This window comes from Ursus maritimus, unplaced genomic scaffold, assembly GCF_017311325.1.
Source record: "Ursus maritimus isolate PB19 unplaced genomic scaffold, ASM1731132v1 scaffold_2, whole genome shotgun sequence".
Lineage (NCBI taxonomy): Eukaryota > Metazoa > Chordata > Mammalia > Carnivora > Ursidae > Ursus > Ursus maritimus.
The window spans coordinates 44,780,934-44,800,841 of record NW_024424452.1 but is presented as its reverse complement, the minus strand read 5'-3'; the positions used below and the strand labels follow the sequence as shown (position 1 = coordinate 44,800,841).

General features: G+C 46.9%; 1 protein-coding gene across 3 annotated transcripts; it reads left to right on the top strand.

The window, feature by feature from the left end:
- Nucleotides 1–8,868: 8,868 nt before the first annotated feature.
- DEDD (death effector domain containing) lies at nucleotides 8,869–19,807 on the top strand. 3 transcript variants are annotated; one of them, XM_040635940.1, is made up of 6 exons: nucleotides 8,869–8,992; nucleotides 10,761–10,793; nucleotides 16,426–16,814; nucleotides 16,968–17,075; nucleotides 17,951–18,097; nucleotides 18,640–19,807. In XM_040635940.1, the coding sequence occupies exons 3-6, from the start codon at nucleotides 16,490–16,492 to the stop codon at nucleotides 19,014–19,016; spliced, it is 957 nt and encodes a 318-aa protein (XP_040491874.1). In that variant the 5' UTR covers nucleotides 8,869–8,992; nucleotides 10,761–10,793; nucleotides 16,426–16,489; the 3' UTR covers nucleotides 19,017–19,807. The 3 variants fall into 3 exon arrangements, with proteins under 3 accessions (XP_040491874.1, XP_040491876.1, XP_040491875.1); XM_040635942.1 differs by having other exon boundaries at nucleotides 8,877–8,992; nucleotides 16,429–16,814; XM_040635941.1 differs by lacking the exon at nucleotides 8,869–8,992 and adding an exon at nucleotides 9,047–9,159.
- The last annotated feature ends 101 nt before the right edge of the window (nucleotides 19,808–19,908 follow it).

The window sequence follows — 19,908 nt, the reverse complement described above, 5'->3', positions numbered from 1 at the left end:
GATCCCATAACGCCAGGATCACGCCCTGAGCCAAAGGCAGATGCTTAACCGCTGTGCCACCCAGGCACCCCAAGGCATGTAGTATTTTTATTATCATTCAGTTCAAGTTATTCTCTAACTTCAGTTGTAATTTGGGGGGTTATTTAGAAGTGTACTTCATAATTTCTAAGTAGACTTTCTAGTTACCATGTTACTGATTTCTGGCTTAACTGTAATGAGAGCAAGAATCACTGTATATTTTCAGCGGTGCCTGGGTGGCTCAGTCATTAAGCGTCTGCCTTCGGCTCAGGGTGTGATCCCGGGGTTCTGGGATCGAGCCCCACATCAGGCTCCTCTGCTAGGAGCCTGCTTCTTCCTCTCCCACTCCCCCGCTTGTGTTCCCTCTCTTGCTGGCTGTCTCTCTCTGTCAAATAAATAATAAATAAAATCTTAAAAAAAAAACCCTCTGTATATTTTCAATCCTTTGAGATCGAAATCCTTTCTATAGCACAATATGGTCAGTTTTTAAAATGTCCCAAGTGTGCTTGAAAATAATTTGCCCGGTAGGGGATGGGCTAAGTGGGTGGTGGGTGTTAAGGAGTGCAGCTGTGATGAGCGCTGGGTGTTATATGTAAGTGAGGAATCACTAAATTCTACTCCTGAAACCAATATTGCAATATATGTTTACTAACTGGAATTTAAATAAAAACTTGAAACAAACGAAAAAGAAAATAATTTGTAATATGCAGTTGTTGGGTATAGTGAACTATGTATGCTTGCTGAATTCAATTTGCTGCTCATATTAAGTTTTTTATATTCTTACTGATTTTTTTTTTTGGTCTGTAGATTCTAAAAGAAATACTCTCTATCAGGTAAGGCATGCTCTTTACAGTGAGGTGTGTTCCATTTCCTATAACGACTGTAAATTTGTCTATTTTTTCCTTGTAGCTCTGTTCCTCTACGTGATTTGAGATTATGATTAAATGCATACAAATTTACAGCTTTCACTGGTAAGTTGAGCTTATTGATATGAAATGCCCTTTATTTCTAGTACTGTTTTTGCCTTGAAATCTACTATATCTGTTATTACATAATTTTCTTTTGGTTTCTGTTTCCATGGTGGATCTTTCGCCATTCTTTTACTTTCAACATTTTTGTGCCCTTATGTTTTAGTTTCTAGTATTTTGCATTAATTGTGATTGGCTATGAATGTATATGGAATTAATTTTGGTGAAGGGTTTCATGTAGGGATTCAACATTTTTCCCCTGGATGTTGATTCAGTTGTCCTAACACCATAACACAAATTCTTTCCACTGATCTGAGATGACACCTTTATCAATACAAAATTTCTATATGTATTTAGGTCTTTTCACTTCTGTTCCATCAAGTTGTCTATAGGGCGTTATCCCATTGTTTTAATTATTGTAGCTTTGTAATACATGTTTTTCTTTTTCTTTTTTTTTTAAAGATTTTATTTATCTATTCAACAGAGATAGAGACAGCCAGCGAGAGAGGGAACACAAGCAGGGGGAGTGGGAGAGGAAAAAGCAGGCTCATAGGAGGAGCCTGATGTGGGGCTCGATCCCATAACGCCGGTCACGCCCTGAGCCGAAGGCAGACGCTTAACCGCTGTGCCACCCAGGCGCCCCATGTAATACATGTTTTTCTATCTGGTTGGGCTAGCTTCTATTTATTACCTTTCATTCCCAGGATTTTCCTTTCAATTCTTCTTTATTTCTCCATGTGAACTTAAAATAAGCTTGTTTTATTTTTTTAAATTCTGCCAAGGGGATGCCTTGGTGACTCAGTTAGTTAAGCATTTGCCTTCAGCTTAGGCCATGGTCTTAGGGTCCTGGGATCAAGCCCCACATTAGGCTCACTGTTCAGTGGAGAGCCTGCTTGTCTCTCTTTCTGCCCCCCCCCACCAGCTTGTGCTCTCTTTCTCTCTCTCAAATAAATAAACTCTTTAAAAATTACTTTAAAAAATCCTGCCAATATTTTTCTACAGATCATATTAAATTTATAGACAACTTTGGGAAAGTGACATCATTATATATTCATTCTCTCTATCCAAGAACATGATGTTACTTTCTATTTGTTCAAGTTTTCTTTTATGTGGGTAGCATTTTAAAATTCAGACAGATCCTGCACATTCTTGTTAAGGTTATTCCTAGGCATTTTATCTGTTTTGTTGCTATGGAGTCTTTTCTTTAATTACATCTTTAACTTACTGTTTATATATATAAAGGATATTTATTTCTGCATGTTACTTTCCTCCCACTTAACTAACTTCTACTATTATTTGTAGTAATTTTAAAGTGGATTCTCATGAGTTGTCTAGGTAAATAAGATATCATCTGCAATAAAGCTAATTACATTATTATTTTAGCCATACAAAAATGTATATAATTAGCTACAGCTTGGAAAAAGAAGAAATGAGGAAATACGAGGAGGAAAATTCTTTTGGTTAGTTATAAGTTCATTAATGATAAACTAAAACAGTAACAGGATTCTTAGCATTTTAATGAGTTCAGGGCCTGGACACATGGTATTCTAGAAATCAGAAGTATTATGTAAGTGAAATTGTGTTCCCTTTATATAATTTAAAGAACTCACAATACAGCAAATGTCCACATTTTCCAGGAGGGAAATTCTAGATGGTGAGTTCTGGAAACTAAAAAACAGATTACTGATTCTTAGTAAAATTATAGAGGAGTTATTAAACAGTGATTTATGAGCAATGAGAAAGAAGGCTGTGATCCCCAGATGCCTACAGTGATCCAGGCCCCCGGGGTGTCATGTCTTTCTTGCCTTTGGACCTTTTGCAGGTGTCCTCATCCTAGGATACTCCTCCCCATTCTCTGCAAGATGGTTGGCTCCATCTTGGCCTTCTGGTCTCAGCTTCCGTGTCACCTCCTCAAAGAGAGACTTTCCCTGATCATTTTTCTGTCTGTCGTAGCATTCCGTTCTTTTCTTTCAGAGCACCTATCTCAATTTAGAATATTTTTCTTAGTGAGCTCCATGAAGACATGTCTGTCTTGTTCACCACTGTGTATCCTCTCCTATATGCCTATCATAGCATCTGACATTAGTAGATGGTTATCATACATGTATCAAGTAAATGACTGAATGACTTTCCTTGCCAGTGTTACTAGATTTTTTAAAATACAATTTATTTACTTTCAGAGAGAGAGAGAGAGAACACAAGTTGGGGGAAGGGCAGAGGGAGAGAATCTTTCAAGCAGACTCCCCATTGAGCAAGAAGCCTGCCAGCCACACGGGGCTCAATCCCACAACCCATGAGATCGTGACCTGAGCCAAAACCTAGAGTTGGATACTTAACTGACTGAGCCACCCAGTTGCACCAAATCTCTCTTTTATAAGATTTTATTTACTGGGGCACCTGGGTGGCACCAGTCAGTTAAGTGTCTGCCTTCGGCTCGGGTCATGATCTTGGGGTGCTGGGATCGAGCTCCACATCGGGCTTCCTGCTCAGCGGGGAGCCTGGTTCTCCCTCTCCCTCTGCCCCTCTGCCCTGCTTGTCTCTCTCTCGCTCTATCTCAAATGAATAAATTTTTAAAAATCTTAAAAAAAAAGATTTTATTTATTTATTTAAGAGAGCACGAGCCGGAGCATGAGCGGGAGGGAGGGGTAGAAGCAGGCTCCCTGTTGAGCAGGGAACTGACGCGGGGCTTGATCGCAGCACCCTGAGATCATGACCCAAGCCGAAGGCAGACACTTAACTGACTGATGCCACCCAGGTGCCCTGCCAGTGTTACTAAATTAATGAAACTAGGAGAATGTCATAGACAGTATGTATTGATTTCAGAAATACATAGGTTTCAGAAATACACATCTTTTCAGAAATACACATTTTTAAAAAAAAAGACAAAGAGAATGGGCTGGAATATAGAAGCATTTTTATTTGATTGAACAACCAACCAAAGAATTGATTCTCTAATTAGCTGGTGAGGTTGGTGTAACAGGGCTGTTTTGGGGCCTGGCCTGTAGGATACTCAATCACTCAGAAAAAGTTATCCCCACGGGGGCAGCAGAGAGCACTGATAAAGAACCTTGGAGATTTCTGAAATCTGGTGAAAAGTGTAATACATAAATATTAGGTAACATTTATACAGCACTTACAACGGACTAGGCCGTATGCTAACACTTCATATATGTTAGTTTAATATATCATTAAAACAATGACCTATGGAGTGGATGTTATATTTGCCCCTTTACAGATGAGAAAAGCTCAGAGAAATTAAGGAACTTGCCCAAAGTCCTATTGGTGAAAGTCACAGCAGGGGAACGAAAAAAAGGGAACAGGTTAAGGAGGCTTTTAGACAGATCATTAGGATTCAGTGACTGTGTGGTCCCTCTTCGTCTATTCAGGAGCCAGGAGACATTGCAATTCTAGCTAAGGACTTACAGTTGGGCTTGAAGCTCAAATGAAGTTTGGAGCTAGTAAGATGCTGGGTGAAAATGACTAACAGGAACAGCTTGCCATTAATGGGGACCCAAGAACTAGAGAGAACTGTCAGGTCAGCGAGTTGCTGTAGGATGAAGTTCAAGAGTAAAGGGGACAGGGATACAGGAATGAGAATGGCCCTGGAAGAGTCAAGAGGAGACTTCTAACAGTGGCTTGTTAACAGTGTACAGGCTTCTTTAAGGACATGTCTGTCATTACAAAGATTTTAATTTTGGCAGAGCTGGGGAACAGCATGCATGGGGACAAGTAGTCTTAACAGAGTATTCAGATCAACAAAGATACGACATCTATTTGAATTGGTGCGATCATTGATTTGGAAAAAAAAAAATTTAGTGGGGACACGGTAGCTATCTGGAGCACTGATACGTAGCTGTGCTGTGTTGACCCAGAGGGGGGAAAATAGGACCAATAAGCAGAAGTGACAAAGAGAGAGATTTTTCCAAGTTCAGAAAAAATGCTTTTCCAGTCACTGAGCATATAGTTAAGAACTATAGGGCAGGACATGGTGGAAACGGGAGCATGTGTAAAGGATGTCAGGTTAAAGATTCCACCGAAGGAAGAGACAGCTGTGGGAAGTGTTGAGAAGCAGAAGAGGAGGGGAATCGAGGTCGAGCTGAAGGGGCCAGTGTTGGAAAGTTGGAGGGGCAATTTCTCGGCTGAGGCTCCAAGGAGGGGACAGGAGCTGATGTAAAGGAACATCACAGCTACCTCTGTCCTGATGAGTCTTCCTCTAGCAAAAGCCAGGGAGCATTCTGCGAAGAAAATGAGGATATCCGGAGGCTGTGTACAAAGGAAGAGCTCCCTTAGGTTCAGGGGGAAAGTGAGTGGGGTAGAAATTTTGACTTTGTCTAATGGAAACCTCTTCCCTTCAACCTTCTAAAGTAGAGGCTGTTCATCTTCAGACGATTGTGGCTTCATTTTCTTGCAAAAACTCGTTCCTCCTTGAAACTAATGCCACTGGCTCTACCACCCTTTAGTCCTCATACTTGTTGACATCAGCACCTCTCTCAGACAGCTCTCTCATTCTGGGTGGTTTTAGGAAAATTCATGTGACTCCTAGTTATTTCTTTTTTTAAATGAGTTTATTTTTATTTATACATACATTTTCCCCTAGTTACTGCTTGACCTTCTCAACTCCAACTTACACTCCTACTTTCAGTTCCTTACCTTCACCACTTCTTGCAACACAGGTTTTTTTTCCCTTCTTTTTTTTTTTTTAAAGAGATAATCCACCTCCAATTTATTTTATTTTATTTTATTTTTTTTAAAGATTTTATTTATTTATTCGACAGAGATAGAGACAGCCAGCGAGAGAGGAAACACAAGCAGGGGGAGTGGGAGAGGAAGAAGCAGGCTCTCAGTGGAGGAGCCTGATGTGGGGCTCGATCCCAGAACGCCGGGATCACGCCCTGAGCCGAAGGCAGACGCCCAACCACTGCGCTACCCAGGCGCCCCATATTTTCTTAAGTAATCTTTGCACCCAATGTGTGGCTTGAACTCACAATCTCAAGATCAAGAGCTGCATGCTCTACCCATTGGGCCAGCCAGGCACGCCCACACAGGCTGTTTTTGTTTTTTTTTTTAAGATTTTATTTATTTGAGAGAGAGAGAGAGAGAGAGAGAACGAGTGGGGAGAGAGGCAGAGGGGAGAGAGAAGCAGGCTCCCTGCTGAGCAGGGAGCCCGATGTGGGGCTCCATCCTAGGACCCCAGGATCGTGACCTGAACTGAAGGCAGACGCTCAACCGACTGAGCCACCCAGGTGCTTTCTTGATAGCAGCTTCAGGGCCACAGTAAGGAACGGGAGAGACAGCACTGGTGGCACCAGAGCTGGCTTCAAGGCCCCTTCAAAGACTGGGACTGGCAGCCATGATGCATAAGGGTGGAACAGCATAGGGATCAAATTCCACGTAATAACTGGGGGAAGGTTCATGATCCGGATTTGACCTTTGTGCCAAGCTTCCAGGAAAACTAGTCTGGAGCTAAAAGCACCTTTCCTGTTAGCTGCCCTTCTGGGTACATGTGACACTTTTAACAACTCTGATCCTCTTGAAACACTCTCTTCCTGGGCTTCTGGGTGGCTCAGTCGATTAAGCATCTGCCTTCAGCTCAGGTCATGATCCCTGGGGTCGGGGATTGAGCCTCGAGCCTGGCATTGGGTTCCCTGCTCAGCGGGGAGTCTGCTTCTCCCTCTCCCGCTCTCTCAAATAAATAAATCTTAAAAAAAAAAAAGAAAAAAGAAACACTCTCTTCCCTCAGATTCTATTAAGAATCATCACCTAATTTTTATTCTTTCTCATGGGCTGTTCCTTTTCAAAGATTCTCCAAGGGCTCTTCTATGCATACTGCAAATGTTGGAATTCCCCCAGAGTACTCTTCTTAGCCCTCTGCTGTTCTCTGGAGTTGGCCCAAATCTATGGCTTCAACTGCCACTGAAATGATTCAGAATTTCTGGCCTATACATCACTGGAAATTTAAAAAGTAGTTTTCTATAAAAGTAATATATGTACATAGTAAAACAAATTCACACAGTAAAGATGGATCTAAAATAAAAAGTAGAAATTTCATCCTTCTTAGGCCCACTCATCATGGTTAATTAAAAAAAAAAAACTTTTCATTTTAGAGAGTACGAGAGAGCGCAGGACCCGATCCAGGTCTCTGGGATCATGACCTGAACAGAAGACTGCCGCTTAACCCACTGAGGCACCCAGGCACCCCCATGGTTAATTTTCAAATGCCTGTGTAAATGTGCCACACATATTCTTCCACTCATGCTTTTTCCCCATTTAATAATTTACATTTAACTCTTCTACATGTAGATCTGTATATTCAATTGCCATTGGTACGGTAGGTCTGGTTGTCCCACAGGCATCTAAAGTCCTTACCTTTCTTTGGAATCCTGCCTCATGCTACACCCTACGTAGCTAGCCTCTTTTCTACAGTCAGCACCAGGAGAAAAGGGTCTTTACGCATTGTCCATTTCCAGTCACTCAGTTTACCTCCCTCTGGTTTCTATCCCACCATATCTCTGAAACAACTTTCTCCAAAATTACCAAAGGACTTCCTCTTACAACAGCCAATGGACACATTTTAGTCCATACCTTACCTAATCTGCTACCTTGAATACTTTGCCAGTTTCCCTGGTACTTCACTCCTGGATTACTTCTTTCCCTTCTGTCTGCCTCTGAGTTCTCAGTGTCCCTTTTTCTGTTCTTCCCTCATCTCATTCTCCAGGCCGTCTTATCCACTTCCATGGCCTCAACAACTACCTATATTCACACGCTCGCTCGCGCACACACCTCAAACTTTTGGGCTTCCAACCCCCATGATCTAATATTCAACTGTCTAATGGATATCCCACAGGCACCTAAACTCATTCTCTCCCCCCAAACCAAAGAGAAAATGGCATCACTTTTCCCCGGTTACCCAACTCAGAGTACTGGGAAATAACCTCTGCCTCATCCCCATTTCCGATGTTTTTTTTCCCATCCGCACTCTCCCTCCTCTAGGTCAGACCACTGCCGTCTCTTGCCTGGAGAAGAGCTTCCCAATTGTTCTGTCTGCCCTCTAACTTCGTTCCCTCCTATCCATTCTCCCCATTTCAAGCAGCGATCTTTTTAAAATGCAAATACAATTGTTCATTTCTCTGCCAAGGCTCTTCAAACCTATTCGTTGCCCTTCGGAAAAAATAAACTAATTTACAAGGCCTTGCGTAATCGGTCCCTCCCATTCTCACGGGCCTCATTTATTACCTCTCCCTTAACCAACAGGCTGCTGACAGCTCCAGAACGTACCCGGCCCCCCAGCCCCACTTCCCACCAGTCCAGGATTCGGCTCAGGCGACACTTCCTTCAGGAAGCGGGTGCTTAAAAGGCAAATGCTCAAAGAATGAAATCCGAGGGGCCATCTGGGCAGCGCTTTCAGCTCCGGACTAAGGTTTACGGAACGTCCGGATTTGCCGGAAGTTCAGGGCAAAGGTCAAATCCCGACCATGAACCTTTCCCGAAGTTCGCAGGGCAGTCCTACCCTTGCGATATTCCGCCCTTATGAGTCATGGCTGCTAGTCCCAGTCTTTCGATGGGTCTTGAAGTCGACACCAGCTAGCTCTGGCGCCCCCAATGTTTTCATACACGAGAATGCAATCCTCACTCTCTCCTCACTAGGGCCCAGAAGCCGCCGTCAGGAACAACTTGCGGTGCCCGCTTGCCCCAAAGCAAGATGGCTGCCAGTCCCTAGTCTCTCTTCCCAAAGTGAAGCTGTCCACGCCCCGGTTAATGCCGCTGCCAGGCTGCCCTCACCTAGCATGGCCACCCCGGCTCATGCCTCACTATGGTCTCGAAGCCGCTCCTAACCGGCCAGGTTCCGGGAGGCGCTGCTCAGGACGAGGCCGCCCCCCCTCCCCCACGCCCGCGGCGGCGGCGGCGGCGGCAGCGGCGGCGGCTGGAGCCCGGATGCGGCGGCGTGCGACGGAACGGGAGGGCGGGGCGGATGGATCCAACATGGCGGCGCCGAGCCTGAGCCGAGAGTGAGGCGGCGGGGCGGCGGGGCGGCGGAGTGGGGAGGGGGAGGCGAGCGGGACGGGGCGGGGCCGGGCGGGGCCGCGGAGGGCTTGGGGAAGGAAAGTGGAGGGGGAGGCGGAGGCGACGTCCAGCCCGAGAACCTCGAGAGAGGGAGGTGACGGGACGCTGCGAGGTGGGGGAGGGGAGCGGCCGAGGGGGCGTGCGGGGGAGGTGGCAACTGTGGGAGAGGGCAGGGGCGAGGCGGGGGAGTGGGCGCGGGGAGGGGCGTAAACAAGGGGCCGGGCCGGGCCGGGGGTGTTGGCGCGGCCGAGGTGGGAGTGGGGCTGCGATCCCGCCGGATTGAGGGCGGTGGGCGCGGGAGGGAGCGGCCGAGGGTGCGAAGGGGAAGGGGCTGGTGGCATGTGGGTGGGAGGGACTGGACTCTTGAGAGCTGTGTTGTGAGGAGATGGGAAAGGATGAGGAGGGGACTTCAGACGTTTTGGGGGAGGTTTTGAAAGTGTTAAATTGGAGGTGGGAGGGGGAAGGGCCTAAGGGAGAATTTGGGTGGAAAAGGAGAGCACGGAGGTTTGGGGGAATGGAGAGCGTGGCGGTGTGACGAGGTAATGGGGAAAGTGAGAGACTAGGAGGAAAGTTTGGGAGGAAGGGGAATGGGCTGGGAGATAGGACAGTGGAGCTGCATGGGTGATAGAGGTTGGGGGTTTCCCTTTCCCCCCCCCGTGGAAAGGAAGAGAGAGCAGAGTTAAGCAGCATCAGTTGCAACCAATTCTAATTGCCAGGCCTTTAGCTTTTAATAGGGTGGGAAGGGCAGAAGGGAATGGTTCAGAGAATTGGGGTGGGATGAGGGTTCAACTGGATTTGCTTTCCAAAGGCTCCCTGACTTACTGCTCCCTTGTTTTTCTTGGTTACCAAAAGAAGGAGAAATGGGGAAGACGGTGTCACCGCCGCCAAAGTGTAGAAGGAGTAAAGGACTTTTCTAGTTTCTAGCAATTAGCAGTGTAAGAATGGGGAAACATCCGTGCAGAGTTGGACCCCTATATGCTAAGGTAGAGGCTCTGGAAGTCAGAAAGGGAACAGAAAACAGGATGGCATCTAGGCAACCTGGATAATTAAATGAGTGCTTTACTTTCCAGACCTTTCTTTTGCTGTTTAAGTGCTAAGAGGGAGGGGTCAGTATTCACATATAGAAAACGTTCCCTGGTGAAAGGTAGATGTATGAGTGCATGCAGCCCCAGTGGATATTTTGTTCTCACTGTGTGCTATGGGAAAGGGCGGAAGAGAGAATTTGGAGGATAGTTGGTCTGATAAGTGAAGTGATAGCGCCTTCCTTGGCTGTAACTGTTTCCCCGCCCCCAGTTCTCCCTAAAGTTGAAAGTCAATGTTAATATTCTAACAAAGTAGGTGAGTCTCATAAGGAATTGAGGAGTCAGGTGGAAGGTATCAGAGAATAATTGGTTTTGCCACAAGTTGTTGAATTTCCCGCAAGTTGCCATGAGCCATTGAGGCTGGAAATTCTTGGAGTTGGTCTTGTTTCGTGAATTGGTTAGTAGAGAGTTGGGGAAGCCTGGGGACTTGGTTGGGGGTGAGTTTTCTCATTTAGCTCGGAGTGGATCATTTTAATCGAAATGGCTTTAGGCATGTCTGTGTATTTTTTTTTCAACTGAGACTAACTCTTTGGGCCTTTGATGTTTCAAAATAAAGCTTGAAAATTGACTCTTTTCCCCCTCCCCCCCTTATTTGTTTTTGTTTTGCTGCTGGCTTCCAACCTTGTGCTAGGAAGAGACCTGGGAAATTAAGTTTTTTGCAAAGGTAAGTCTGGAACTTTTTATTGTTTTTGAACAATGGAAGGGAATGGTTGGGAATGGCATGAGAAATGTATTTGCGGTTGAGCCCAGTAATGGGTTAGATGCCAGGGAAAATGAATTTTCACCTACACAGCTGAGTGAGTAATAAGATCGGTTGCGGTCACTGTCTTTCTGAGTAACTGGAGATTGGTAGCGAGGAAAGGAGAACAGAAATTAGGTGTTTGGGGGCAAGCCCCCAGCTTTGGTTTGTTATTATCTAGTCTTTTTGGTCAGCTCTGAGAGAAACATTGTTTAACATATGGAACATTGTACTCTTAATCCAACGGCTACTAATGTTACCCTTGGGGGTTGCTGAGGCACCTTCCATGGGAAGGCTTTTCCTCTAGCTTACTCTTTCTTCTAGTTTTTCAGGGTTCCTGGAATCTTCCTGTTGAAAACATACTATGTAATTCTGACTTCCAGATATTTGGTTACATTTCCCTGTCCCACCAGCAAGAAAGCTCTTCACTTTCTCTCAGTCATCTTGAAGCTTTTCCGTGTCATTTTCATGCCAAGTTTCAAGACATCACTCTTTTTTACTTCTTTCACATGACTTTCCACCCTAAGGGCTTCAGAGTGAAAATATAGATGTCATCCCTGTTGAGATGAAATTAGACTTTCGTCTTCATTTCAAGAAATCATTCTTTTTGTGTGGTTTCTTTTTTTTAAAGATTTTATTTATTAGAGAGGAAGAGAGAGGCAGTGAGAGGAAGCACGAGTAGGGAGGAAAGGGAGAAGCGGGTTCCCTGTGAGCAGGGGGCCCAATGTGGGGCTCGATCCAGGACCCAAATTCATGACTTGAGCTGAAGGCAGACACTTAACCAACTGAGCCACCCAGGCACCTCTCTTTTTGTATTTCTTACACATGACTTTCCTCTACAGGCTTCTGAGTCAAGAATCTCAAAAAATACAGATGTCATTCCTGGTTGGGATGAGACTAGACTTTACTTGGAAGTAGAAACCTGATAGGCAGTTCTGTGGATACATGTAGCCTGTCTATTGGCGCTTAGCTGGTTTGGAGCTCTCAAAAGAAAACAAACAAAAAACTACAACTCCAGGAAATGCAGCAATTCCTGGGAATAAAGACTTATTCTTGGGGGTAAATATATGTTTATGTATATATTTTCATTCTTGGGAAACTGTAAGGGGGGGGACTCATGTTAGGTTCTCAAACAGACCCAAACCAGCCAGCAGGATCAGTACCCTTTGGAGTGTTTTGTTTGTCTCTTGATATCTGGCAATATTTCAGACACCAGGACTTAGGAGTTCTTTTTAATCTATTGTTTACAGGGGGTATGTTCTTCTTACTACTCTGATATCTTTCATCTAGGATCTCTGTATATTTTAAGCTGTGTTCCCAAGCTTCACTGCCACAGAAAGCTGAGTATATTTTGGTTTAAGAGGAAGTTGGCCATGTTCTTTTAATGCTGAAGTTAGATTCTTGGAACCCCATCTGGATTACTAAGTGGGGGAACTCACCATCCTGGATGATAAGAAAGTGTTGGGGGGGGGCTGCCTGTTAGCATGCATGTCAGCCTCCTGACATTTCTTTCAAGGACATGGCCTTGGGAAACTTAAACTTCTACATTTTGCTTCATTGAATAAGCAGAATGTTTGATCAGCAGTCGAACAAGGAAGGGTCTGCAGCTGGTCTAGTTTCAGGACTTTCAAGATGGCTGTGAGGGTTGAGTGCAGGATCCTTTTTGTTTGTCTTGCGGAGGATGGTATCTGTCTTATCTTCACAGTGGTCCAGAGTGAACTAGGTCACATTCGCCCTCCCTGGATGGGGCAGAAGAGAGTACAGCCCCACCACTTGCTGCTCACCTGAATGGCAACAGCAGGTGATAGAGAAGCCAGGGTTGGAGTGGGATGGAACTCCTTAGTGCCCGTTGAACTTAGGAGTTAAATAAGTCTATGTCTGACTGGCTTTTCTTTTCTTCTGGAATACTGTTTGATGGGTTTGGGTCGGAGGGACCCAATGGCTTCCTTCTCTAGATCTAGGGTGGAAAGTGACATGCTGTCTGTCTTCTTTTGACCCTTCATCATGGTCACCCTACAATAGGGTTTCTCATCATCAACATTATTTTTTTTTAAGATTTTATTTATTTGAGAGAGAGTGCACACACATGTATGCGCACGTGTAAACATGAGAGGGGGAGGGGCAGAGGGAGAAGGAGAAGCAGACTCCCCACTGAGCAGGGAGCCCGCGACACAACACAGGGCTTGATCCCAGGACCCCGGGATCATGACCCAAGCCGAAGGCAGACGCTTAACTGACTGAGCCACCCAGGCGCCCTCATTATTGACATTTTGGGCTGGATATTCTTTGCTGTGGGGGCTGTCCTGTGCATTATAAGATGTTTAGAAGCATCCGTGGCCTCTGTTCACCACATGCCGGTAGCACATCCCTTGCCCCCTCCAGTCATAGTAGTCTAAAATGTCTCCCGACATTGCCACATGTCCCCTGGGGGGCAGAATCCTCCCTGGTTGAGAACCATTGACCTAGAAGCTATGATAATTCCTGGCACTTTGAATGATCCAGCCTGGGATCTAGGACTTAAAGGTGGCATTTCCCCCCCCTCATATCTAGAGAGTTAACCCTCAGAGGACTGAGGCTTGTTATAGAATTGCAGCCGTTGATACATAATTAGGACCATAGTGCTTTCCTATATTCGGCCTCATTTTCCAGTGGGAAGGTATGTAGGGACAATATTCCTTCATTCCTGGGGGGTTTATAGTCAGGACACTTTGAATTTGGGAGCTCTCTAGCAACCTGCTCTTTGGATTGGTTGAATGTGAAACCTGCCCATCTGCCTTTTCTGGGATCCTCGTAATCAACAGCTGGCCAAAAGGAACAGGTGGGATAGGGAACAAGGAGAAGTCTACGGAGGCTCAGTTTTCTCGTGTTGCCTGCTATGAGCAAGGAGTTACTTTCCTCCAGTGCCCCCCCCTCCCCTTTGTACCCAGTAACTACAACAGGTGAAACGAGAGGAAGAGGCAGAGAAAAGCAGCCGGTAGTTGGGTAGCTGTTTTCCCAGCTGTTTCCCATGCTTGGGGGTGGGGGTGGGCTGGGGGCATCTGGGTTCTCATAAGCAGATATGAGCTATATTTCTTGTTCACGTATCATGATATGTGGCTAAGTGATTCCAGGGTGGACCCCTTTTCTTAAGGGAAGGAGTCTATGCTTCCGTTTTAGGATTATTGAGGAAGAGAGGACCAGGTCAGGTCATACTTGCTCTTTAGTTTTCTCAGAGCCTGTCAGCTTGACTCTTCTAAAGCAGCTTATCATTTTATTCTCTTTCTGAACTTAGCCTCAGTTTCTTGGTGTATAAAATAGACAGGGCACCCTATCTTGTTGCTGAGTAGGGTGTGTGGTATGGGTGGTTCTGCACAGTGTGGGGGAGGCTGCAGCTAGCTAGAGTGTATGCGTGTAACTAGGTTGTGTGTATCCATTTGTAATGAAGTCCTCTCTTGGACTTGTGTGGTGAGTTTTTTAATTGATGTTGCTTGTGATGGTGTCTTGGACACCAAGTTCAGTTCAGTAGGTTGCGAGTACTGTGTGCCAGTCTCTATCCTTTGCTAGGCACTGGGGATATAAAGACGACTATGACTTAGTCCTCGTCTACGTGAGTTGTTTAAGATCTACTAGGATAATGAATACACAGATAATTATAGTACACTTTGATAAGGGGTTTAAAGAGAATATGCACGGTGTTCTGTAGGAGCAGAGGACTACTTAGCCCAGCATGGAGGTGTGGAGAATTAATTTGAAGATGGTATCTGAGCTGACTTTTAAAGGATGAGTAGGAGTTAGCCATCTGAAAAAGAGCAGTGATGGGGCATATATGGGGCAGTGAAGGGAGAGGGGCACTCAGGCAAAAGGAATAGGCTGAAGAAAGGGACAGAGACATGAACGACATGCTGTATTTGAGCTGTAAACAAATTGATGAGGAGAATAAAAAGTGGGTTATGAGGTTGGGAAGGTGGGCTGGGCCTGATCTCAGCAGTTTGGTGTGTTGTGTGAGTAGTTTACCAGGGTTCTTATAGGTGAGGAGGAGGGCGTAGATGGGTCTTAACGCAGAAAAGTGATGTGGTCAGTCGTGCATTTTATTTATTTATTTTTCTAAAGATTTTATTTATTTTAGAGAGAGGGGGGATCTCAAGCAGACTCTGTGCTGAACACGGAGCCCAATGTGGGGCTCTGTCCCAGGACCCTGCGATCATGACCTGAGCAGAAAGCAAGAGTCAGATGCTTAACGGACTGTGCCACCCCAGGCGCCCCTCAGTTGTGCATTTTAGATAGCTAATTCAGCTGGATGCGGAGAATGGATTTAGGTTGGTTAAGATTGTGGGTAAGGAGAGCCATTGAAGAGGCTGTTACCATAATCCAGGTGAGAGATTATTAGGACCTGAAACAGGACAGTGGCAGTGGAAGGGTGAGGCGATTTAAGACCATTTAGAAGTAGCTTCAACAGGAATTTATAATGAATTGAATGACTGGAGCTGTGGTCCGGGGTGGAGCGGTATTGGGTGACACTGTCTGGCAGAGCAGCACGTGTGTGTGACTAGCGTGGACATGGCAGCCCCTGGACTTGAGGCTTGGTTACTGGCTGGTCATTGACATTACGTGTGGAGTCAAACGCCAGATTATAGAATGAATGTCAGGCTGCTGTCTGTCATTGTGAGGCAATGGGCAGATGACAACCAGGAGGAAAGGTTAGGAGTATGTCCATGTGGAGCATCGAGGGAGTACATCTGGCAGAGAAGGAGAGGAATGCTCAACACAGGAGCTTAATAATGTCTGTTGATTCAAATCCATGAGTTTTGGTGAATATTATTGATTAACCTGTGCAGTTATGCTTCTGAACTTGGTTGGATTGTAGGAAAAATGAGGATAGGATAGTGGCGGGATGGGTCTGGGCTGCAGAGATTAAGAAGGATGCTTATCTCTCTGAAATCTCTCTGTTGACAGCAATTTCACATGTATTTTCGAATGGGTCCTCAACAGGTCTGAAGAGAAGTTTCTTTCACTCGTGTGTTGTAGATGGGGGCAGTGAGGCTTTGAGGTGAAGTGACTCGCTTAAGGTCTCACAGCTACATGGCTTGTTAATGACACAGGCAGAATTGAAACTAGTTCTCACCCTAAAGATTTTCAGTTTCCCTACTGTCAGTCTGTAAGGTTATCTTCAGCTTTCATATTAGTTAAGAGTGAATTCTCTACTTCTTCTCAATTTTGCCTACATTGAAGAGGTGAGCTGGTTGGGGGTGGGAGGGAGAGCACAAGGGACCAAAAGCAATATTTTGGGGACAGGAGAACATTTGGGGTAATATCTGAATATCGCAGCACTGAGATTGCATAGAACATTCTCACTTACGGAAAGTGACTATTTCTCCAGTAGGGTCTGGACTTAGGACAACATCTGTTGGATGTGGAGAGCTCTAGGCTTTATTTTTCAATTAATGCTTTTTAAAATTTAATAAACCCTTACTAAGCACTACTCTGTGCCAGGCACGGTGTTAGGCACCGGGGACAGAAGAGTGAATGAGACCGCTTCCTGCCATCGAGTCGCTCACAGGTTCTTTCCTTGTCCTTACAGTAGAGTGGGGATCGCAGCTGCCGAGCAGGGATTCTGGAAAGCGCTGCGCACCTGAGCCCCCGGCATGGCGGGCCTGAAGCGGCGGGCAAGCCAGGTGTGGCCCGAGGAGCACGGTGAGCAGGAGCACGGGCTGTATAGCCTGCACCGCATGTTCGACATCGTGGGTACCCACCTGACGCACAGAGATGTGCGCGTTCTTTCCTTCCTCTTCGTCGATGTCATTGACGACCACGAGCGTGGCCTCATCCGGAATGGACGTGACTTCTTACTGGCGCTGGAGCGCCAGGGCCGCTGTGACGAGAGTAACTTCCGCCAGGTGCTGCAGCTGCTGCGCATCATCACCCGGCACGACCTGCTGCCCTACGTCACCCTCAAGAGGCGGCGTGCGGGTGAGGGGGCCGGGGGCCGGGAAGAGTGGGGGGAGGCCAGGTGGGGGGAGGTGTGCACCCTAGCAGGTGCCCAGGACGGGTCGGGAGGCCCGGGGGAGGGGGCGCTGAGAAGGGAGGGGTGGCTCTTCTGAATGACTCCCTCCCGTCCTATAGTGTGCCCCGATCTGGTAGACAAGTATCTGGAGGAGACGTCAATTCGCTATGTGACCCCCCGAGCCCTCAGTGATCCGGAACCGAGGCCTCCACAACCCCCCAAAACAGGTAAAAAATATTAACTCCTCCTAATTTTTGTAATCAAGGAGATACCAGGGGCACGCGGCTGGCTCAATCCATAGAACATGCGACCCTTGATCTCGGGGTTGTGAGTTTGAGCCTCATGGTGGCTGTAGAACTTACTTTAATAAAGGAGGGCATGATTGGGTGGCACAGTCGGTTGAGTGTCCTGGGATCCAGCCCTGTGTTGGGTTCCATGCTGAGCAGAGTCAGCTTGGGATTTTCTCTCCCTCTGCCGCACACCCCCCCCCGCCCCCGCAACGTGCTCCTGCAGTCGCTTTTTCTCTCTCCCCCTCCTTCCTCTCTTTCTCTAATAAATAAATCTTTCAAAAAAGGCTGGGGGGGAGTGGCGCCTAGGTGGCTCGGTCAGTTGAATGTCCGACTCTTGATTTTGGCTCGGGTCATGATTTCGGGGTCATGGGATCAAGCCCCACGTTGGGCTCCTTGCTCTGTGGGGAGTCTGCTGGAGATTTTCTCTCTCCTCCTCCCTCTCCCTCTGCCCCTCCTCCCTGCACACATCCTGTCTTTTTCTCAAATAGATAAACCAAAAAAAAAAAAAAAAAAAAAAAGACACCGAACCTGTCATTTTCCCAGCTTTGCCAGCCTGAATGAAAGGATACTATGTCTCTCTCACCGCTCCCCACCCCCCCACCCCCCAATATCTAGCTCCATGAAAATCAGGTGAGGTGTTAATGCTTTACCTGGGTCCTGTAATTGTCCCCACATTTTGTTCTCTTTTCAGGTCACGTTACTGATACGGCTTTTAGTGCTAAGTCTGAATGATTCCTTTCTCATTCCAAGGGAAGGGTTTGCATTTCTGCTTTTACCCTACTATGTTTTTTCCCCTTTCACCCTCTGGTCAGTGCCTCCCCACTATCCTGTGGTGTGCTGCCCCACTTCAGGCCCTCAGATGTGTAGCAAGCGGCCAACTCGAGGGAGAGCCACACTTGGGAGCCAACGAAAACGCCGGAAGTCAGTAACACCAGACCCCAAGGAAAAGCAGACATGTGGTGAGGAAGTTGAAGGGTTCTAGAGGTGGAGCAGACCTGAGGGGGAGCCAGCAAGAACTGCTGAGATGCTGGGCTGTTTATGCTATTCAGTGCAAGGCTCGTGTTCAGTGGTTTAGTCTCTGGGGAGGGGGGAGTTCCTCTTTGTGGCAGAGTACCTTCCAGCTCTTTCTAGTTAACACGGCATCAAAGGGATGCCGTTACAACGTCCTTATTATAGGATGAACCAAGCGTGATGGAATACGAAGATGTACTTACGTGCCTGTTAGTTTGGAAACGATCTCCTAGAAGTGAGGTGCTGCTTGTGAGCAGTGGCAATAATCTGACCTGGGCTTGACCCATTTAAGGGAAACTCTTGTGTTCAGGCCAGGATTTCAGGGGTACATAGAAAAGAACTAGTGCCAGGGGAGAGGTAGAAAAGCTGGCAGGTCACGCGCCCAGCGTCACCACTCAGCCGTTCGTTTCCCCCTTTCGAGCGGGGGTTGTCCACCCCCGCAGCCCCCCCCCCACTGCAACCACTTGTGCGTGTCTTCTCTTTTCCACAGACATCAGACTGCGGGTTCGGGCTGAGTACTGCCAGCATGAGACCGCTCTGCAAGGCAACGTCTTCTCTAACAAGCAGGACCCACTCGAGCGCCAGTTTGAGCGCTTTAACCAGGCCAACACCATCCTCAAGTCTCGGGACCTGGGCTCCATCATCTGTGACATCAAGTTCTCTGAGCTCACCTACCTCGACGCATTCTGGCGCGACTACATCAATGGCTCGCTACTAGAGGCGCTTAAAGGCGTCTTTATCACAGACTCCCTCAAGCAGGCTGTGGGCCACGAAGCCATCAAGCTGCTGGTGAACGTGGATGAGGAGGACTACGAGCTGGGCCGGCAGAAACTCCTGAGGAACTTGATGCTGCAGGCACTGCCCTGACCTTTCCCCTCTCACCTCTCGGGGGACTATTCCCACCGCCCACCTCTGGAGCTTACATACTGTTCTGGGGTTTGTTCTCTGTCCTTCCGACCAATCACACCCCTGCCTTTTTTTTTTTTTTTAAAGGAAAAGACGAAAATGGAAGTGGTGTTCCCCACCCCTCCCTGCACCCATGTGCCTGGGCCTCCCTTTTGTTTCCTTTTCCACATACCCTCCTAATGTGTGTCTCTACAGCCACCTTGCCACTGAGCCGTAAGACAAACGTAGAGGGAGAAGCAAAGGCTACAGAACGTAGTCTTTGTAAGGGATGGAAGTGAACACTGCTTTTGGGCGCGTTGTGGGGTTATCCGTACTTCTGGCTTTACGAGGGCTCTTCAATTTTGTCTGAAAAACCAAAGGGCTGTGAGTAAGGGAGCTGTGTGGAAGGTGGGACTCTGAAGTGTATTTTGGAAATGAATCACCACCCTCTCCCAAATTATAGAATTTTTAAAAAACTGAGAAGCTGTGGCCCCTTCCGCTCTCTCCCGGCCTCTGGTGCTGCTCCTGTCTGCCCCGTTCCCTCTGTTCCAGGGCCTCAGACCTCTGCCTGGCACGGCTCTGCCCTTTGTCCCCTTTGCCAAACCCTCCTAAAGGGAGGACTGGGTAAGAGGACTGGGTCAGCCGAGTTGCCCCTCCTAACAGGGTGGACGGAGAAGGGGGTGCTGATTAAAATACACTCCCCCTGAGAAGGGGAAGGGGGAGTGTGAGACTTCCCTTCCATGTTCAAGTGAAAATAAATCATGTACCCTGCAGCCCTTTCCCCTTGGCTTTCTTCTGGCTTGAGCAAAGGGCAACACAGGTGAAAGTGAAGTCATTCAGTATCACCTCCTGTCTTCTCTTCCCTTCCCCATTC

What these genes read in the sequence shown, in the direction of transcription:
- DEDD (XM_040635940.1), top strand. Translation starts at nt 16,490, where the DNA reads ATGGCGGGCCTGAAGCGGCGGGCAAGCCAGGTGTGGCCCGAGGAGCAC. An exon ending in CCTCAAGAGGCGGCGTGCGG is followed by an intron (nt 16,815 to 16,967) that starts GTGAGGGGGCCG and finishes CCCGTCCTATAG; the next exon opens with TGTGCCCCGATCTGGTAGAC. An exon ending in TCCACAACCCCCCAAAACAG is followed by an intron (nt 17,076 to 17,950) that starts GTAAAAAATATT and finishes CCCTCTGGTCAG; the next exon opens with TGCCTCCCCACTATCCTGTG.